The sequence below is a fragment of the Malurus melanocephalus genome, unplaced genomic scaffold, assembly GCF_030028575.1.
Source record: "Malurus melanocephalus ecotype Western Australia unplaced genomic scaffold, MMel_1.1 scaffold_13, whole genome shotgun sequence".
Classification (NCBI taxonomy): domain Eukaryota; kingdom Metazoa; phylum Chordata; class Aves; order Passeriformes; family Maluridae; genus Malurus; species Malurus melanocephalus.
This window is the reverse complement of record NW_026623245.1, coordinates 4,510,777-4,532,992: the sequence shown is the minus strand read 5'-3', so window position 1 is coordinate 4,532,992 and position 22,216 is coordinate 4,510,777. Positions and strand designations below refer to the sequence as shown.

Below are 22,216 nucleotides of genomic sequence, written 5' to 3'. Positions count from 1 at the left end.
TATACTCACTCAAATAATTTCTGTAATTAGACAGTTACCTGGCCACAGACCAAAACAGGCTGCCTTTGGTAACACATTCTTGAAACAGAAATGGAAAACTCACTCAGTGAGAAAGGAACAGAGCAAGATTTCTTGCTCCAGCCTTGAATGGGTACAGTGTAATAGGACACGGGGAAATCTGAATATGAACAGAGAATGGTAACTCTGATACAAGCTCTGAATGCTCACTGAATGACAAACAGTCAAACACGGGAAGGTAAACATGTTGTGCCTAAGTAGCCTACATGAAAGAGCTCGCTCCGGATCAGTTAATCCATGCGGAAATACTGCATGCCCAAGGACGCCGAGACCCAGAGCATTTTGCAGAGGAAGGCTCATCAACCAAGAAAAGCAGAGTTCAGTATGTTCGAATCAGGAATGCTTGTCATTCTAATGAAGCTATCATATCCACTTTATCATCTGTACAAGTGCACAGAGAAAACTAACAGTGGATACAATTATCTACCTTTTTTMTGGGGGAAAAGAAATGTTTGCAGATGGAAAACCACTTTTCTGAACCTTCAAGATGAGCTACTGCCCAAGACACGTAGTTCACTCAGGGAAGGAAATATTTCCTACAAGGTCCCAGGCAAGYCACGCCAAGCAGCAAATCTGCTTCAATCAGAATTAAAACTTTGGGAGCATTCCAAGGACACTGCCATCTCCAAAGTGAAAGGAAGATGAAGTGTCACCTGAGAAAAAAAACATGGTTCCAAATCTCACTGGTGCCAGTAGGCATGAGCCATCCACTTTAATAAGATCTTAAAGCCACTGTGCARTGTTGAGCATGGTATTTATTTACTTATTTTATTAGAAGTCCCTGGCTTTTTCAGCCAAGGTCCCAAGAAGGAAGGGCTCTAACCCACAGGGGCCACACAGCCTATGAAAAGGATGTRTCTTCCTCCAGTACTGCCAGAAAACAACAAAACATACACCAAAGCAGAGAAGATTCTAAACATTCAACATTTTCTCTTCCTGAAAATTTCTAYCTTGGAAACACATTTATTTTGATGGATATTGATCCTTTAAATGTTCTCAGCAGCTTTAAAACCCAATGCTGTTACAATGCATGGTCACAGTTCAGAGATTTTGGGAAGCAGAGGCTTTGTGATAAGGAAAATAAGTCTTGAAATGTTCTGTGAAACTTTAGCAGGCAGATATATACAAATTTGAATGACCAGTAACTGTTAAAGAGTTGTAAGGAAAGCCCCAAGCAAACAATCTCTCCTGAGTTTCAAGACTGAATCAGGGTTACAGATATGAGACCATTCTCTGCTGTTCACTTCTCCAGAGACGTAGTAGACATTGTTTCTGACACGATATCCCTTACAGGATATCAGAAGACAGTTAGTCTAGATCCAATTGAACCCACAGAACCACCAAAAAACCACCTTCACACCAATCCCTAGCTAGCAGAGTAATGAGCACTTTGCAACATGGCAGAATTCTAAGGCAGCTGAATGGAAAGGTTTTAAATCAGACAGATAAAAACATCATTCATGCCAGCAATACTATAGTTATTTCYGACAGACTTGAAAAGAGGGACACCACTGGAGTATGTCACTGTCTTGCCAAACTGCTCAAAAACATCCTCTGTAGAATGCCTCGGAGTGATCCTGGGAGATGGAATAATGTTAAATGTTGGCTTACTTCCAATTGCTAAGTTCCATTAAAAGACATCTAAAAATATGGTTTTTTTTCTGCTAAGTGATACTTCTCTACATAAGCTATTAATGCACTTGCCAAAAAGACTGTCCTGTAGTACAAGGGGAAGAGATAAGAGTGTCAGTATGCTGTATGTGGGGAAAAAAATTTAAAAAAGAAAAATCACAGGTGACATTTTTACTTCCAGAAACTCCTGYAGGTGAAAAAAGACTGATATTAAAGAGAAGTGGAAAAGAATAAACGGGTGACACTGCAAAGACAGTGCAAATTAACTGAAAAGAGGGATTTCAGTCCCTTTAAAGGGCCTTCTTTTAACTGGGTTCTGGAGGAGCAGGCACTRCAGCGGACAATCCTTTTCATAAACAAGTTGAGTTCTATCTTAATAATAATCACTTTTTCTGCCCTCCTTACTATCTCTGGTAGTCTGTGCCAGGACCATATTGTTAGGAAAGTTTTCTTAATTTCCAGCCTAAATTTATTCAAGGCCACTTGATCCCTCTGTGTTCTTGTGCCAACAYTGTCCTTTAGTTTACCACTTCTTTCTGCCTCCCCAGCGTTTAACCCTGGTGTATTTATAGGCAAATTCCAGCTAAAGGATATTGTTAGATGATGACATCTGACATTAGAAGGGAAACTTCCTCATATGGATGCTGCAGTCTAGTGGTGCACAGGCTCCAGCTCTGCTGAGAGCCCTGTTCTGACAGACACCACACATCCCAAAACACTCAAGGATCAGGGCTGGCTCCTCAGGGCACAGACTGTCTGTTGAGTTGAGCCGAGCAAAGGATGAGGCAAATCCCAAAAATGACACACAAAAGGGGATGGCCCAACGGCAGCGAGCCCATTTGTGGCTCCTCTGCCACCAGTTCTAGATGTCACCCCGTGAACCCCAGCAGCCTTCACTCCCTGTGTCCTCAGGGGCCCTCTGCAGCTGAAAGCACAACGTTTGTACAAATCATAATGAAGAGTCAAACTATGCGATGTTTGTCCAAACTTTATCTACATTTGTTTCCTTCAGCACTCGAGTCCAGGCTCCTTTGTGTTTTCAGAAGTAAACTTAATCTGATAWGCATCTTCAAATAATAAATCCTGCTGCTAAAATTGAATACTCCCCTGTGCTCCATGAGAGGCAGCAACAAGCACAAAAGGAACAGTTTTACTGCTGGACTAAGTTTTCTATTTATGGGCTCTGATAGTCTAAGGCCGAGTCAGACACAACACAYGCAGGCAACAGCAGAAAAATATGTCACCATAACCCCTGAAACGCAGCACTGACATCAGAGACTCTTATCTCTGAGCAAAGGCTCCAGCTGAAGGGAATGATGCAGCCCCTACACAGGCTCTAAAACCTCTACCCATGTTTGCTTTGTGTCACCCCAAGCCTTTTCAGTGCAAGGTCAATATTTTAAGGCTGCCTGTAGGGTTTGAGCACAGGGTAGTCCCTCTGGACTCCAGGTGGTGGGACAGGAGTCACTGGTGTGGTCACTTCCATCTTTGCTRGCACAGAGCCTGGGCTGACTGCTGAACTTGAATTATCCTGATGAGTTTATGCTCTGCAGCTCTGAAGACACAAATTCCACAAAAAGTCTGGGCCATTTTGCATTCTGCACTGTTTCACTGACATCAGTGGAGCTATTCCCGGTACCAGGCACCAGTATCAAAATGGATCTCTCCAAAGCTTGTGCTTCTTTCAAAGTATCTGTATGATACACAGAAGATCAAGAAACCTGCCCTCTCTGGAAGCCTAAATATATTTTTTGTATTTTCATTAACTCTGCTGTGAACAGCAGTGTTCAGTCTTGCAGAATCCATTATCACTAGTCCACATCACTGTTTCAGCTGGTCCAGTTCAGTTAGAGAGATGCCACACTTTATCTGTAAAGCACATGCAAAAAATCCTTATAATTGAGGACTTTCCATTCCAAAAGATTGTCACATTTAGTTCTTTACCTGAGATGCAGTCTTCCAAATAACTGCATATATATACACACACACACACACACACACACACACACATATATATATATATATACACACACACATATATATATATGTATATTTTAAAACAATTTAAAATGAAAGGCTTCCTGGTAAGTACCTTAGCACTTGCTGCTGATAGCATGGGCTAGGCTACAACTCTGGTGGGGCTTAAACATTTTGAAGAGTAATAAATCATGACTGKAATCTATTGCTGTGTCACCATTTGAGACAGAAATGGTGCAGAGAGCTCTTCTCTTGCACAACTTGAATGCTGGAAAACACAGACAATCCCAAAGTTTGGGATGTGAGTACATTGGTTTTTGGGTACGTATTCTTACTTTCCAGCATTACAGTTGGGAGGCCAAAGAATTTCAACSGTTTTGTAACACTTCCTACAAATGTCTCATGCCAGAAAGCCCTGCCACTTGCCTGATTGATTTATACATCAGAATTTATGCTTTAAATATTATGAAGGATGYCTTAAAAGTAGAGCCATGGCTGCACAGTGCTTGTTTTTGCCATTAAATCCTGTTGCCTAGGAAATGACCCCCTTCTGCCATCAAAAGAATCCAGTGTGTAATTATTCTTAAGCAGTTACTTAAAGGTAAATTTAATGCAACGGAATGAAAATGTTTAAATTGCCCGGAAGTTTAAAGGAGGAAAAAYATATTTATGCTGGAGTGAATACTGMCTGGTGTTAAGGCTACCATGGGAAAAATACATACAGTAAATGCTGAATAAATTAAATATATCTTGATCTAATGATAATTGCTTAATTTCTTTTATTACCTAAGAAAAAATTACTGCAATGCCTACCAATAAATGTGCACTGCAAAACAGAATTAATACTGGAATTTATGGAGAGAGTCATGGAACCAGCTCCTCTACAATTCTTCTAAATACATGTCTAACCAAAGCTGACACACAGCAAATAGGTAAAGAAAATCTGGAGAGAGAAACACTTTGAAATATAAGAGCAGATCTAAAGGTTTGGCCCTTTACAACTGAAGAAGCAGGGACACTATTTAAATAAATKCATCCTGAAGAGGAAAATAATCAACATTTTATGCCATTACTTAGAGATGCCTTCTAGTAAGTACAATCTGGCGTCCAAACCCATTGCCCAAGAAAAACCTCCAAAGCACTTACAGACTCAATTTTTAAAGCTTCCACCATAAAACCCACTCTAAAAATAAAGGCCRGTGATAAGCTAACCCTTCTCTTGCTCCCTCCAAGGACAATGGTGGAGGCATATATTTTATAGTTTTCATTTTTTCACACCTCCTTTCCCTAGCAGACCCTGGATTTGTGTTCTTCCCTGCTTTCATTTCTGGTCTGGCACATGGGTATTACTCTTCTGGCATGCCTGGAGTGTGGAAGTGACACAGCACGCCCTCAGAGCCCAGGCTGTGGCTCAGCAGCTCCCAGAGCACTTATCTGGTTTCAGAATTAAAGGTTTCAACTGAGACATTGGGATTTGAGATCTCAAAGCACCAGGGTCCCTTTGAACTCAGAAACTTTTAGAAATGAATTGCACCATTAAGYAAAGGAAAAAGCAGCATGTTTCTGCAGAATGGGAAAACCAAATATATATGGTAAATTCTTCAGCATCCCTCACAGCCCCCTAGCAAACTTCTGCTGACAGAGAGAGATTGCTCACAGCACTACCGGGGCTTCCTCCTGCTTCCACCTGATAAGGGAACACGTTCTACAGCGAATTCATCTCTCCCACTGCACGACACAAAGCATTAATCACAACTGCTTACCTGAACCACAATAAAACACTACTYCACATCCTTAACCTATGCAGATGTCAAGCCCGCCTAACTGCTGATTTTGCAAAAGTTCYACCGTATCCCAGCAATAAATACACCTAAAAATACATCAGTGACAWGCAGGAGCACAGGCAGCCTTTTCCTCAGGACTCTGTAACCTAAAGAACTCCACCAGCAACAACACCACTGTTAGATTTTACGAGGAACCTGAGGAGCCGCAAAAACTTAAAATATTACTGACAGCTCTTGTTTACTGTGTTTAAAATAGTGTAGCTGAGCAGCTACAGGGACAACAAAAAGGCTACAATGGTGACAAGGGGAATTACRAGACCCCAAAAGCATTTGAGTAGTGCTGTGAAAGTTGAGAGACAGCACAGCAACTCACGACAAGTTCACTTAATTAGCTATGAGAGAATAATTAGAAGAGAATATTGTGGTACAGTGGATGTGCTCAGACAATAAACTCAGASAGGAAACTAGGCAGAAAATCATCAGAGGAGTGAAGGTCTAGAACTGTCCAAACAGGGAGCAAGGAGTCAGGTGCTGTACAGAGCTTCCACTTTATGAATTCGGATTTATGTTTTCAAGGAAAATCCCTGATTTTATTTCAAAAAAACTTTTCAATGCACGACATTTTATTTCTAAGAAGCATGTCCATCACACTTCCAGAATTTGCCCAGGTACCTGTGTTCATTTTTCTGGTCAAAAAAACGTCTGGAAATTTCATTTCAACAATCCTTGGAATTGTCCCTTCTGGCAGCAGAAAGCCTGGGTGATAATCTCTTTTACAGAACACCATATTAAAAGGTTAAATCACTGCTCTAAATACGTGGTTATGTTTTGGTGACATTTTATAGACATGAAGCATTTTTGGACAATTATTCMATGAGTGTAGAAATAAATGCACACCTACACTTCATTTAATATACAGCGAATTGCATTTCCAACTCAGAGCAGATGTACAGAAAATATTGTGTCCCTGTGTCACTCCTGATTAGCCAATTCCTGTCATTTTARGGCAGTAAGCTTAGGATTTACACTGGAGCATGTGCCAGTTGCTGCAGTTCAGCTGCCAGACAGGGAGGTGCTGTCTTCAGCACAGAGGTGGCTCTCAGGTTGTGCCAGCTGGACCTCAGTGTGAGAGTTTGAAAGGGGAAAGAAAACCCCACAACAATCCCACAGAAGGAATTAACTCCCTATGATCTGCCTTTCCCTTGTTCAAGTCAGTGTTTTCAGAGGGAACTGATTCCTTAAGAGCAGTGTGAATGACACCCAGGAAGAGAGGCACCTATGGAAAAACAAGTGTCCGCAGCAAATGTGTGCACCAAGGTAAAGAAGGGGAAGCTGGAGGTGTCCCCGAAATCCCACTGGAGGATTGTAGCAAACACCACCCCAGCACCCTTCTTGCTGGGCTCTGTTTCATGTTTCCTCCTTATTGCTAGTCAGAAGGTGATTTCACTATGACTCTGGTGCTCTGCTGGCACATCCTTCTAATAAATCCTTTATTTGGTTTATATGAAGTGCTAATATTTGGGTAACAAGAATGATCTTTTAGGTAACAGACTTTCCTGYTGCTGGTGGGAAATAAGGTAAGCASAGAGCACTGCTCTAATATTTGCACAGATGAGAAAGAAGGGTACAATGCATTTCCATTCACTCAAGGTACTGCTCCTACTGACGTCAAAAGACAGTTTGCATGAATATGGCAAAGCAACAGGATTTAACCCTCCAGCAAAACCTCTGGAAACACTTGGTTTGATTGGGATAGAAAAATCAGCCTTCAGAGAAAAATTAGAACTGTTTGAGAGACAGCATTGGCYGTGACATCGATTTCCTTCAGGAAGACGTTGAGGAGACATGGCTTTCAGAGAGAGCTGTGGAAATGCCTTCAGTTAATCTCTGGATTTTTGGCTCTTTTTTGATCCCAAATCTCTGGACAAAACAACTTTTTTCATATTAGACCTGTTTTGCAGGATACTGCCATGCCCCTAAAATTTCTAAGGTGYAAACACATTAAAAGCTGGGCTAATCATTAGGATATGCGGACTGGAATAAAACAGGATGCAGACACAAAATTGAATGCTATTTTAAGACTTGTGGTGGTAGCAAAAATCTGCAGAGATTTGTGCAGGAGTTATTTCACTGGTTTTGGCAAAATGCCCAGCTAAGTCCTGACAACACTTGAGATGTTAGAAAGGGAATTTTATGTGATTGTAGCATGAAATATACTGAGTTGATCTTACATCTTACTTTGTACGCCACTTTATCCAAAAGCAGAGGGATCCACTTAATTCTATTAYTAAATGACAGAATTGTCATGCTCTTATTTCCATTGTCCCTGATTTTTTCTTTCAATTTTACATTTTAGATGCTGGTGAGCAGTCACTGGTGAYGACTTCTGCTGAGGGTCACATACCAGAGCAACTATTCTGTCAATCACACACTCTGAAAAGCAAATACAGAAACCAGCCCCATGCTTCCTGACCTGRTATCAACCAAACACATTTAAAAATGCACCACACAATGTCTCACAGGCCTGTAGGATGCAAAAAGCAGACAGCTGGGAAATTAATTTGATTTTGAACCAAACTCTGCTTCAGCATGTAGGATAACGGAGTTACTTGAGTTTCAAATCAGGAGCTGAGTACAGCAAGCATGTGAAATCCACTGACCTTTCTTTGCTAGGTTGCTGTTGGGTTCRTACTTCTCAATCAGCACTTGAACTTGCTCTTGTTTGAGTGGTGGATAAAGGATCTCATTTAATCGTGGATCCCGTTGCTTCAAATTTATGAAGTCCATCATCTGATCCACGGTAAGGTAYGGTTTGCTCTTGGCACCGCTGGAGAGAAATTAAAGCAACAGCAAAGTCATTTCAATGCACTTCCCTGAAATCCTGTTCCATGTCTGAAACTTCCCAGAGAAATGGAAACAAAATTCAAAAACATTGCTCCACTGTGTCTCTGGACTAATTTATTTTGCCAAAGATTCTTCATCACACATCTAGGAGGAAGATCTTTGACAATRTTCATCAATGGGAGGACTTGGAGCAGTGTTAAAAGCCTTTCATTCCTCTGAATTCTTGGAATCATGCTATTTAAAAGAGTAAAAGAGAAAACAGCCGTGGAATTCAATCCCGAGCTTGCCACAAACACTCTGCTGGCATTCCTGGCCCAACTATTTGGGTTCACTGCTGAGTAACAGCAGCCCTGAATTCATTATTCTATTTATTCATGTGGATCTTTTTTTATAAAGCTTCTAAAGCTGTGAGGTGCTCTGCAAAGCAAGCCAAGAGATGCCTATTTAGAGAGTGAGCAAAAGGAGCAGAGTTTGGGGACAAGTTGTGCCCAGATGGAGATGCAGGAAGGATTGGAGCCAGGTGACGAGCTCAGGGCTGTCTACAGCACTTGGGACTGGCCTAGTTCTGMTCTGCCAGGGAGCAATGGAAAGCCTGTGCTGGGTGCAGTGGGAGCAAACTGGGACAGGGCTCCTCTGCCACCCTGACCTTAGAGACAACAGTGCCAAAAGGGCAATGTCAGCATGGCCATGTTGCTGAAATACATTCACCAATTGCTTTGGTGGTTGTGGGGTGTATTTTGGAAATGGCTTTCCTCTCATACTGCTTCATGCTCTGACTCCATTGATCAGGCTCTGCAGAAACTGGAAGTACACAAATTGCTGCAAGGGGTAGAAGCACCAGGAGATGCAGAGCTCATAACTGAATGYATGAAATCAGTTGTAGCTGGCTGCTAATTTAATTTCACAGTGTGAATTCATAATACACAAATCCTAAAAGTTACTGCTTTTTTTTGCAAGTCCTAATTAAGCTTTTGGGGGTGATTATACATATTCTCACACCTATTCCGTGCTGTTATTGCTTATTACTCTTCTTTCTTTACTTTCTTGGAAACCTAAACTATCCTGATCAATACAGAAAAACAAGACCTGGCAGTTCTGCTCCTCTAGGARCAAATTCCTTTAAAACTCAAGCCATCAGAAGTGGAGGTGAAAGCCTGGGAGAGAAGRAACCCTTGATCCAAGAGTAAAAAACATCCCTGCTTGACATTTAAATCTGTTACTGGCAAGCACTGCATGCTGCTATAGTATAAATAGCCTACTTTGCCATGCCCAGCTCAGAAAATCAGTGAATGGGGAAAATAAATAAATAAACCAATGAGTGTCTTTCCTTACAACTCGGAAAAGATGTGGTCGATCTCAGGCCGAGGGCAGAGGTTGTTTAAGAACACTCTGTACACTTCTGGCGTGAAGTCATCTTGAGGGATTGAATCGTTCTGTGAAATGGGGAGAAAACACCAGTGAGAGAGAGATAGAGCACTTTTATATGTTCTTTGCAAACAGATCACTCACTTTTTGGCTGCTTTTGAKTTCCTTCCTGCAACCCAGAGGAGCTCAGATTCTGCAGGATTATAAATGCCCCTGAATCACAGAGYAGCTTAAAGAGCACATCTTTTAAAAACAACCGTACAAACACATGTATCAGCTTCCATGAGGCACAGTTATCTCATTCTCTGAGCACCTGTGAAGGAGGACAAAGGGACATGTCCCCAGCTAACCCCCTCCCCTACAGCATAAATAGTGGATCAGTCCTGCTGAAGCCTCTGAGCTCACCCCCAGTGGTGCTGAGCCGGTGTTTTTTGGGTGAGCAGAACAGCAGCGTCACAGAGGATGAGGATGTCACTCATYTTTCCAGAGCTTTCACACAACTAGGGAACAAACTGGGTCACTGTGCCATYACTAATACACGTGTTCACTCACAGCAACAGCAATTTTGCCTTTTCCTTCCTGAAGGTACATGTTCAAGATGCCACAATTCTGGGCAAGACTCAAGCAGCACAGCTTTTCCACACATCTTGGTCCTAAAAACTCAGTGTAACACGTTTGGCAATCAGAATTCTTTTACAGGAACTGATAAAAATGCTCTCCTGCAGAAGAGATGCCACTTTTTTTTTTCCCCTGATGTTTTCTAAAATTTACAGCAATTTAAAYTTTATCCAACTTCTAGATGACAATTTAATCATCCTCACTACATTTTTCTCTGAAAAAAATCTAATTACTGGAGGTATTTACTAGGCTTTGCATGAAGTTTGAGAGCACTTCACCCAAAGCTATGACATGTGGTATCTGCGAGCACCACGGGYCCCCAGGAGGCCTCTCCATGCTCCAAAATATGATGAACTAGAGGTGGAAAATTGTAAGTTGGGCACAGAGCTTGGAGGGCTGTTGGAAGCCGGTTGTCTCGGAAGCGAGCTGCTGCTGCTGGGACAATCAGTGCTTGTATTTATCCTGCCTGTTTAACGCCGTTGCCAAGGGAACCGGAAGCATCCGTTCAAGCCTTTGTCACACAGAAGRAAACTTTTCTATATTTTTCCTGCTTTAGGTTACAATAAATAAATGATACCACCGGCGTCGCTTTGTCTCCTTTCATCTGTGAAACCCTCCAAGGCTCGAGAGGGTTTTGTTCTGCGATTCTGTCCACAAGAGCAGACTGACTAAACTGGGCTGTTCCCCTGCTCTGCCTGAGTAACCATCTCCAGCCTCCAGCTTTCTAAGGTCACCAGCCATCAGACCCTGGTGTTTTATTTTTTTGGGGCAGACTGAGAGTGGCTGCAGRGTGAACTGGTTCAAAACTCACCAGCCAAAATCTCCCTGTGTATTTTACACAGGATCACTCCCTGAGCCAGGCAGCTCACCAGTGGCACAGCTGCTRAATCCAGTGCAAGGGTGGATGGAGAAGGTGGGAAGCTGAAGGCAGAGCATGGAAATAGCTCCTTTCACAACACTGATAAATTCRAGCTGTGGTGCTCTCAGTGCTAATACCTGTGCTTTCCTAAAGGTTGGGATTCTCAAAGCTTGGGAATTTTCYCATTAGAGCTGGCAGCCCACCCTCCCCTGCTCCTCTGCTTGTAACTCCTGTCCAGCAGGGCACTGCTCCTCAGCCAGGCTTGTCCTAAGGGCTTTTTAATGATTCTCTAATTACTACAGAACCATAGTCCCCCATCAACCTACTATTTTCYTCTTTACAGGGGACTTGAAGGTGCTCAGCTGCACAAATGTGGCTCTCTTCCAATGACCTGAGATCCAGGCTTTGATTTGCACCTCAGATCCAATTAACAGACCTCAGTTTGCCTCCCTGTATCTCCAAACACCCACTCCCAAGAGAATAACCAACACAAGCCTTCAGRTGTAAATATGCAGAACTTTTTGACAAGTATTTCCTACCAGTAACAATGATCAGTGGGCTACAAACCACAAGTGTCTGGATGGGARTTGAAAGCCACCTCAGGCACAACCTCAGCCAACTATATTTGGCTTCCAAAAGCCTGTCTGCCCAAAGGGATTAAAATAYACTGCCCCCTTACTCAGCCTGGTCTGAGCCATCCCCATTTCAGAGGAACCACCCACACACCTTCTGGGCTCCTCTCTTTTTTTGAGACCAATGAACGCAGCACAAACCTTGTGCRCCACATGAGAGCATCCCTCGTTTTGCAGCTTCAATTTTATTCCTTCATTAAGACTCTCTACTCATTTCAAGCACTGTTGATTTGTGATTTGCCTGGTAACCTGCCTGCTTTCCTAACATCTGTACCCAGTCTGTTACATATTTGGCAACACAAGAGCTAATTCAGATTATTTGCACTGACTGGACTCAAGAGCTGGTTATTTTATTTTAACAGTCAAGCTCACTGGTGCTTCACTGTGAACCTCAACATTAACTGGAAGGCAAAAACAAGCCTTCACAGCCAAAAGGACAGCTAAAATTCAGCTCTTCACATTCTATTTAAGGTACCTTTAACCAAAGCAAACAAAAATATCCAACAATAATAAAAAGCAACCCCTTTCCCAAAAAGTAGACAAGATTTACAAAAAAAAATCATAGGGGAATGAGATGCCAAACTCAGAAATTCACTGAGGTATTTCAAAACTTTGTTTAAACATTCATTAAAGATTCCTTTGCTTTCAGATCTGCTGGATGATGACTGTTCCAAAAATCAGATTACACAGGGCTTGGTCCTGTAAGACTYTACACAGGCCAGTTCTGACCCAGAAAGAGAGAAATTAATAAAGCCATGCTTTGAAAAAGTGCTTTACTTAAAGTCCATGGCTCATCCCACTGTGGTCATGCTCTGCTGCTCGGCTGAGTCAGGGCTGGAGTGCTCAGCTCTGCAGAGAATCCATCCTTTATTAAGGTCCTTAAATGTGAAATAAAGGACTTCTTTTCAGCAGTTGCAATGATCGTCTGTGGTCTACTCCTCAGGATGAAAACAATTACCCAGGCAATGAGAATTCTTCTTCCTCTTGTACTAAATGCAGTGCCAGCACGTTGTCCCACAAGGTCTCTGGCAAACACACACAGGGAATTCCATGGAGAGCAGGGCTGATGAATGGGGATATTGGTCCTGTCACAGAAAAGCCCACACAGGGACACTCTCCCCTGGCCCCCGGGCTCAGGTCACCGCAAAAGGCAGCAGAGGAACTGTGCCAGAACTGAAGATTCATTCCTAARTTCCAAGAGCTGCAGCAAAACACGGTGTGAAACTCATGGCCAGTGAGCTCCTTATCTTCCCAGAGCAATGAGAGGTGTGSAAGCTCAGCAAATATTTACAGTGAWCTTCATGAGGCATGAATACGAAWAGCCAAAGAGYCTAAGCTGTCAATGTCCACGAGAGACCTCTGTGAATTCCCTGGATACTTTGGTGTCATCTTGCTGAGCAAGACACCCTGATATCCATGTCTTGCACACTGCTGGAGTCCTCTGCTCTTCCAAGGCTTTATGGGAACACCATTTGTTCTGCACTACAAGRGGGCAGAAAAGCTGCAAGCTGCAGCTACGAATTTCACTTGTGCAAATAAACATGAACACGGAGGAAAAGAGCTGCAGTTGAAGTTCTGCTTTTCTTTTATTCCATTAGCTCCGTGAGATTCGGTTTTGCTCTTCAACAATATTTTTCAGAGATGACCAACACAGTTTTCTTTGGTGCATGCAGCACATTTCTCTTTTGTCCCAACCAAAGAAAGGATCTACTTTACACTCTGAATAATTTTCAAGATGGTATCCCAGCAACAAGCATCCAGCAGTGTGTATGTAAAACTGGCTCTACTTAGATAAATAGCAGAAAAAGGCTGCAGTTTCTTCCAAAGACACAAWTGATATTTAAATTTTCTTTTCAGAGACATGTAGTAAACAGAAGAAATAAATCAGCTGCTTCAAAAAAGCAGCGCCTCAGAGATTTTTTTGCACACCTTGTCTTGTTTGCTATCAATTAAATGAAAACTCATCTTTAAAATTAATCTCTCCATGACTCTAACCTCACAATATTACTTTAGATAAGGCCATTATAATATTTTATACCCACTTTGCTGACATTYCCTGGCATTTTATGGAATTAAGCACCCACACCTATGAGGGAAGATCTCACTGTAAGGGGTGCCTGAGGTTTGGCTGATGAAGATTTTGGACCATTGTTCTTCTGGAGTGYCAGGAATGGGCTCTGTGAAACCACTGGGGAAGCAAACACCAAGAGCAAACAGCACAGAGTTGTCTACAAGARCAAGGGATCAGGAGATGCAGGCTCTGCTCTGCTATAGAATGGTTTTGCCTCAGCTCTTGGACCCCTAAATGTGGGAATTATCCTGCAAGAAGCTTCTTGGAGGAGAATCTCCACTGGGAAAGAAGAGCCAGCTTSAGCAGGGAGGTGGGACCAGATGTCYCACTGTGATCTTTCCCAGCCTTAGCCATTCTGTGACTCYAGGGGTCATTCATTCTGAAAAAAAGCCCTTCTTGAGAGCTAGGTACCATCCTRGAAATGCTCTGAGCTGAGGAAAGCTCCTGGATTGGCAGGATACAATGGCTGCATCCCCACAGTGTTAACAGCTTCCACACCAAAGCACTTCAACATTTATTTCATGTACCTTTTGGACAAGCCATGGTGGTTTAGCCTGTCACTTCGCTCCAGCTATAGATGACACCATTAGCTACGCCTTGGGCTGACACTGCTCTGTGATCATGCCTTGGAAACTGTGCAGGTCACCTATTCTTAAAATGCCCTCACAGGATTCCTCCAGGACAGGTCACACAAACTCTGTCCTTTCTTTGAATCCATTCAGCCTTTTCCAGGTGCTCCTGCTCCCTACACGGCTTCAAATCAAAGGTACTCAGATCAGTATCAGGAACTTGTGTGAGGAAAAGCCAAAGCATGACAGGATCAGCCTTGAGCAAACCCAAGAGAAGGGAAACAGCACCAAATCCAAGCAATGCTGATCTGAATAAGTGCAGATGCTCACCCTGGAAGAGGGAAGATTACAGGCTTCTAACGCGGTCTCTACCCGTTTTCTGTCGGAGGAGAACAAGCGGTATATGCTGCAAAATGAGGACAAAACACAGGGATGTAGCTTAAAGACACATCTTGATGGCCCCGTGTGACTCAAAAAGTGAATTTCTCTTATCAGCCTATTCCACCTTTAGCTATTTATTGCCATTTGCTGGCTGTTAAGTAATAATGGGGAGCTTAACACTGCTCACAGTTTTAACTCTATCCCACACCAGCCCCTATTRCAGCAGACATTTATTTCAGCTCTTACTGCTCTCCTCACATTYCCCCCAGTGACATGCAATTTGAATCTGTTTATCTCCACAATATGTCCCTGATATAAAGAAATTATGGGTTTTATTCTTTATTTTCACAAGCAGMACAAACCAGGGCAGAGAAGCGGAATGTCTGTGCCCAAAGGGCATTTGAACAGAGACATCCCAAGTATCACTGGCCACTCTTTCCCACGATATGTGTTAGAAACAGATATTAAAATTATTCTTCCAGACACAGGGGCCCCATGCTCATCCCAAATAGATATTCACACCCCAAAGTCAGCACACACCACACGGTGAGGAAGGGGAACAGCACTTACTTCTTCAGAGGAATGCGCCCCTCTGGAGTCACCTGCAGCTTGAGTTTTGTGTAGCTGTGGAGAGAAAAGCATCCTGCTTTACTTTTACACCATTTTCAAGCACCTCTCCACCAAATTTCTAGCTCAGGGCTAGTGCTCTGATCATGTGGCATGTTTCACTCAGCTCTTTCTCCCAGTATGAAAACCTGCTGGGATATCATTGCTGAGTAAAAACCTTGTGCTGTCTGTCCTGAGATAACTGTAAAGGAGTTCTACAGTATCACGATCTGGTGGCAATGCTTAAATATTGAAGAGGATTCTTTTTTCCAGTTAAAAACCCCAATTTTTCACTTAACGCACTGGTCTGCCAAAAGGAGAAGAAATTGCATGGTTCTAATAAACTTCCCTTTCCTTCCCAACAGAATATGCCATTAGCAACCACTTCAAAGGCAAAGTGCGTGCTAAAACTAGGATAACTGGGATAAGAACATTTTCACAAATCCTTGACTCCCATGTGCATCTTCTGGAAACGGAAGTCTTTTGTGCTACTGTGTCCCCAAACACATCTCCCAGCACTGAGTTAGATTAAAACGTAACAGTTATTAAAAAAAAAAGTTTCTTTTGTACTTTTATATTGCCTTCTAATTTTTTAAAACTTTGACTATATTTTAGTCACATTCAGTGTTTTCCTCTACAGCCAAGGAAGCTAGAAAAAACAGAAGATGGGGAAAAGCTTCTCAAGCTGTTTATTATTTCACTTCCAATGCTCCAAGGAGCTGAATGTCATGAAAAAAACCCCTTCATTCTGCTCTAATACAATTTGGTTTCCTATTTCAGCCGAAGGGTTCTGATAGGACTCCAACCAACCTTTTGCTTAGTACAACAATTATAATGGGGAAATAATTTAATCTTCAAAGCCATAGAATTCTTAAGTGACTGATTTGGCATCTGTGCAGAGGACCTRGAAAACCTTACGATTTTCCAAGTGATTTATTAATCAGTGGAAAAAGACACAAGGATGCCATGATGCTTGCCTGCTACTGAATCTACGCAGTGTGTCCAGTGACTGCATCTTTAATTAAATGGCTTGAGAAGCTGCCAAAGAGCAGCTCCAAACCAGGCTGGCTCTGCTGTGCTGTGTGATGGCACATTTCTCCTCTGGAGTGGCTAGGGAAAGGCCCAGCAGGTACAGCCACAACTCTCCCCACTACAGAACTGCCAGCAGAGCCCTGAGGCCACCTGGGGATTTCAGATGTGAGGAAGTTGTAGAACCAAACCAATCTCAAACTCATCTCCAGCCTACAGAGCTGAAGGAAGTCACCTGCTCCAGYGAGCACATTCCCCACTGCCAGCAGAGCCAAGAGGAAATGTTTAATGTTCCCATCCATTTGGGATTTTGTTTGACCAATACATCACTGCTGTCCTAACACACCATTATCAGACACAAAGCTGGAGTTCCAGCAATATCCAGCCTTCAGAAGAGTTTCCTCGGGAATTTTTGTGACTGCAGCTGCACCACAACAAACACTCTGAGGAGGAAATGCACACCCACACGTGCACATCCCTCCTTCCCAGAACAGGCCCCTATGAAGGAGTACATGGGATTRAAGTTAAGCAGTTTGGAACATGTTAACTAATTGTGGGTGCATCTGATGAAATTAGYCCTTCACAGCCTCAGAAAGTCCAGGAAAAGGGTGGGTTAACCTGCTTTTTGGATGAAAGCAAGTTTTAGGAATCTCAGACCCAGTTTAGGATTTAGCTGGACTGAGCCTCTGARCTCAGTGAGCAGGAAAAGGTGTTTGGGGGAGCTGGCTTTAAGCAGCTAACTCATAGGCTGGGGAAAGTGCATCCCCTCTTTTGGACTCCCACTTTACTACCATCAGTTTCTGTCAGGCTTTGCCACATTGTTCTCAGAGCGATAATTTACACAAAACTACCCAGCCCTTCTCATCAGTTGAGAATTGCTAACATCAGGTTTAGCTGTCTTCCCTTTCAGGTGTGCATTTCACCCCAAACATTCTCATAAACTTTTCTACTTCATTGAAAGCAATTCAGAATCTGCCCACCCTGCCAAGCAATCCAGATGAACAAATCCCAGCCTCTCTCTGGATCACAAGAAAACCAGAGGTCAGACTGAGAAAAAAGGGATTTCTGGCGTTCCTTCTTTTTTTTTGTTATCAACAAAAGACAACAAGGAAAACGAACCAGAAGGAAGTCAGTCCAGAATATTSTTTCCTTTTAAATGGAGACCTTCAGCCTACAGCTGAAGCCACAACCATACAAGGGGCAGGGAGCATTTGATTTTGTTATTTTCCGCAATGATTTAGTAGTTTTCAAGGAGAACCCGAATAGGATTTTTGTTTAAAYGRCTTCTAGATAACAGGCTTTTTAAAACCATAAGAATGAGGACCTGTGTTTACAGAMGYGAGGAGKCACCCRAGCAGAAACAATAGATGACAAGGTGAGTAAGAAGCAAGGAGGAAAATGACGCAGAGAGGGCAGCAACACCCACAGCGTGACATGCGAGGGCCACTTACGCTTTTTCCAGAAACGCATCCCTTGACATGTTCTGTGCCAACAAATTTGTTGCCAAACTGAACACTTCATCCGACCATTCCTGTGAAGAGAAAAAGTGAATAAATGAGGCTCAGTTGAGATGTTTACTGACACAATGCAAAATATTTTTGAAAATTATGCTTTCAAAAAAAGCGTGCCTAATTAAAGCCTGAATTTGATTTTTCCAATTACAGCTTCCCTCCTCATCTGTGAGACCTGATTTTTTCATGCTGCAAAAAAAATGAAGACTGTTACAAATACAAGTCCTGACTCCATCCAAGATCTTACCAGCCGACATAAGAAGCAAGGCTAAAAAAAAACCCAGCCAGCAGAAATATATAGGAATACATTTAAATTACTCTGGTGGACAAGGAGGATGCAACAAGTCTAAATAGCTCTTTCACCCCTGACTGCACATCCTTACACTGCGTCCTATCCCTCACTAAATGACTTTTCCTTATTGCCACCATGAAGGGAAGAAATGCTATAGAATCATGGAATGGTTTGGGTTGGAAGGGACATCCAAGAGCATCCRGATCCAATCCCCTGCCATGGGCAGGGACACCTCCCCTAGACCAGKTTGCTCSACACTGCTCATGTCCTTCCCTTGCATCCCTGATCTTTCCTGGGCTCCCAGCATGGCTGATCCACGATTATAAAATGAAGTTTAGAATCTCAGAGTTGGTCCTGCTCTCMTCTCTTCCAGGTCTCTCCTGCAGCTTTTCACTGACAACCTCAGCGTATTTTTCCTTTCTAACTTGGTGTTTATTCATAACCTTTAATTGCAAACCTTTTTAATCACAACTGTGGTTTTTGGATTGGCTTCATTTCACCCAATTAAAGAAAGGGACAAAAAAAAAGCAATGCCTTTGCAAACAATGTGATTTGTTTTAGWTGACAAAGCTTTCTGAGTTCTGTTTCAAACTAAAATTATGTTTCCTTTCATAACAGTTCAAATTTGAAAWTCCCACTGTCACGCAGCCTCTCAGATGCACACTCTTTGGGAAGTATTCCCTTCTCCTTGGCTTTTCTTTTTCATGAGGAAAAATTTTAAATTAAAAAAAAAAAAAAGGATTCCATTCTGACAAAAAATGATAAGGATGGGAAGTATCATTGACTTCCAATAAAACAAACATTCCTATGTCACTTTGGGGATTATTAGCTTATTTTACCTAAACAGCCTCATGTTTACACATGATCACATGATTCATTTGAGAGAGGTTTAGAGGCTGAGGGTTTTTTCCATCTTTTTTATGTGCTAAGGTTTTCTCCCTCAAGTCATTAGATCTTGTTCCTGAAACTGGTCTCGCACCGCTGCTCCCAGCAAGAAATAGGTAAGGCTGCCCAGTATGCCCAGTGYCTTAGTGGCCTCTGATATCCTCCAGCTCTCAGATCCTGAAGTCCATCCCATTTAATACCTCACCCCAAAGCAGCTGAGGTAACCTATCTCCTGTGGCTGTTGTTTCTGGAAGAGAAACTTCTTCTCTCAGACACACACTGTTCTGGAGGCAAATCTGCACTGCTGAGATAGTCCTCCCCTTCACCTTCTCATGACCACTTCAATTTTTCTTCTTTAATTGTTTTTCCTCTTAGGTTTCATTTGAAAAAAGCAGGGGTGTGAGAAAGCAKAGGAGGAGCGGTCGGGTTCGTCAGCAACACAACTGCTTTGCTGTGACTCTTGGAACAGGGAGCGTATTAAGTGCAGCATCTGTTTTTCTTCTTGGCAACTCATTTTTCCAGGCTCAAAATAGGCTCATCTTGTAAACACTGCTTTGTTTAGGCACTAATAATAGCTGCTCAAATGTCTCCCTGTGACACTAACGGCTGCAGAGATTAACAACAACACCAAATATTATTCAGAGATYGAAAATACACTGGCTTTTAACAGATCTTGATAGACTGCTTTCATCTGCTGCTTCTGCCGGGCTTAAAGCTGAAATATTTTGTATARAACAGAAGAAGGGCACTTCAAGAGTATCCCACCCCCTCAGCTCTTCCTTTCCTTTGTCTGAATGCTTGTTGACAGGAATGTAATGGGAACTCACTTATTATGTGCTTGTCACACACATTATTTATATAAGCAGCCTTGCCATTTGTTCCATTTTGTTCCTTTGCTGGCTTTTCCTGCCTCTCCAAAGCAATCCCATCGCTCTTGCCAAATATTCAGAGGGCTACCTGCAGGCTGAGCCATTTCCAACCAGGTCACAAGCAACACTTGCTCATTGTCTCTCCCATTTTAGGGTCTCCATTCCAGCCACCCCAGAGCCACAGCCAAAAAGCCAAGATCTGCAGATCTGCCATGGATCTCATCATCTTTCCAGCCACTGATCTGAACCCTTGGAGGAGAGGCAACAACAGAGCTGAAGAAATAAAGAGATGCTTGGGACTGACTCTGATGAGCTCACACCAAGCATGCATCAGGATACCATACAGAGCAACAGGAGAGATGAGACCTTTTTCATAAGAAAAAACAGCACAGAGCCTTGAAAACACTTCCTCAAATCAGGACTGATCCTGGGTGAAAGCAATGTTCCTTGCACTTTTTTTTTTTTTTTTTTTTTTTTTTTTTTTTTTTTTTTGAGGTTAAGAAAGCTGCTGAAATTCTACATTTTAAGAATTTTGCTAAAAAAACGCATATTAAATGGATGCGAATTGATATGGCTTGCTTTAGCATTTTTTCTTTTGATCAAGCTCTTACATATACTGGGGAAGTGAGAAAAATAAAGATGTATGTTTGAAAGCATAGCATAGGGTGACTTGTGAATCATCTCTGCTGACATCATTTTACTTATGGAGGAATTCATCAGCTCTTTGTGATGCATTTTACCCAAAGCTCATCAAACTGAGGAGAAATGGATTTCCTTGGKCTCTGGACAGGGGCCTGCATGGCCAGGATTGGCAGTGCAGAAAGAAGAGAACTGGCATGGGAGGCACATGAAAGGGAGCGAGAGGAAAGAGCTGGGAAAAATGAGATGTTCATGTTAAAGCTACTGGATTTGGGAAGAGAATGAATGACTACACAGCAGACAGAGGGTGATAGGCTGGACTTCTTCATGGTGGGAACGGGGGCAGAGAAAACGAGCATTTGCTCAGAATAGTTTGAGAATAAACGTCTGTTGCTTCCCCAGCACTCTGTGGATGCTCACAAAGAAATCCCTGCCAGGACAAACCCTCCTGAATGAAAACAACAAGCGCTCTCCCAGTGCTGCTCCTCCTCACCATCAGGACACATCTCCTGCCTGCCCTTTAGACCAATACCTAAGGGATTTCAAATTGTGTTCTCTGAACAAACCAGGAGCCCTTCAGCTCATCATTAATGTGCTTTAAACATGAGTTCCTTCCTCCTGGGGGAATAGACATAAACCAGCACGCTGACATTGCTATTTAGTGCACCTGAGGCAAGCTCAATATCACAAAACTTGCATTTTCCTAATTTTCCTGTGACTTGGCCAGTGGATGTGACAAACAGAGCTTGTAGCAGAAAAGGCAGCCCCCTAAAAAGGGAGAAACCCCTACAATTGAACAATTTTAGCTGTCTCATTAACACCATTACCATTTACTTTGCCTTCCTCCTTAAAGGAGGTCTGGTCAACATTTGCCACACAACTTTAAAAATAAAGAACCATAAACGAAGGGTTAAGCAAAAAATATTCATGCACTGAAAAGGAAAGGTGGGGGAGATTTCTATTGGCACTTGCTTTCCCTGAAACATCAGAAGGGTCAAAATTTGCAAGTGTGGCATTGAAAACATCTTGTACTGACATTCCTTCCCAGAGCTCCCTGAAGGGATGATTTGTGCCTGATGTGCTTATTTATTACAGCTTCTCTRAGTCACTGCATGGGGCTCGGAGACAATAAAGACCAGATTCTGTGTTCTGCTTCACATAAAGTTGGAAAACAGGTTAAAAAGGGAGGAATTTTTAGATGTGTTCAACAGTGATCAAAACTGTTTTTATTCCCACCATCCGGATATTTAACATGACCTCAAAGCAAGCACAGCTAATCTGCAATGCCTTCAAAATTGCATCTCCGGGCCATAGTGCACAACTGATCAAATATTAATTTATTTGCTCTATTGCATTTACAAACAAAAAAGAAGACTCAGATTCCTAGTTGCTTAAGATGGCAGGAGTTACTCAAGAYTTAGAGCAGCAAAGCTTTTACAAAATGTGGTTTCATCCACTGTATTTTAAGGTTCCATTATCAAACAGAAAATAGCCCTAAAATACCCATTTCAGTGCTGTTTTGGCAAATAGATTATGGCTCATTGAATACTGGCTAGACAGGAAAGTGAAAAAAAA

General features: G+C 42.5%; 1 protein-coding gene across 2 annotated transcripts in view; it reads right to left on the bottom strand.

The window, feature by feature from the left end:
* The window catches only part of PLCB1 (phospholipase C beta 1), a 331,455-nt gene that overhangs the window by 111,767 nt on the left and 197,472 nt on the right, over positions 1 to 22,216 (bottom strand). For both annotated transcript variants that reach the window (XM_057382807.1, XM_057382818.1), the window contains exons 5-9: positions 17,897 to 17,976; positions 15,381 to 15,434; positions 14,760 to 14,835; positions 9,648 to 9,748; positions 8,132 to 8,298 (exon numbers count right to left, since the gene is read on the bottom strand). In XM_057382807.1, the coding sequence (XP_057238790.1) occupies positions 8,132 to 8,298; positions 9,648 to 9,748; positions 14,760 to 14,835; positions 15,381 to 15,434; positions 17,897 to 17,976 (478 nt within the window). The remainder of the gene's footprint in view (positions 1 to 8,131; positions 8,299 to 9,647; positions 9,749 to 14,759; positions 14,836 to 15,380; positions 15,435 to 17,896; positions 17,977 to 22,216) is intronic.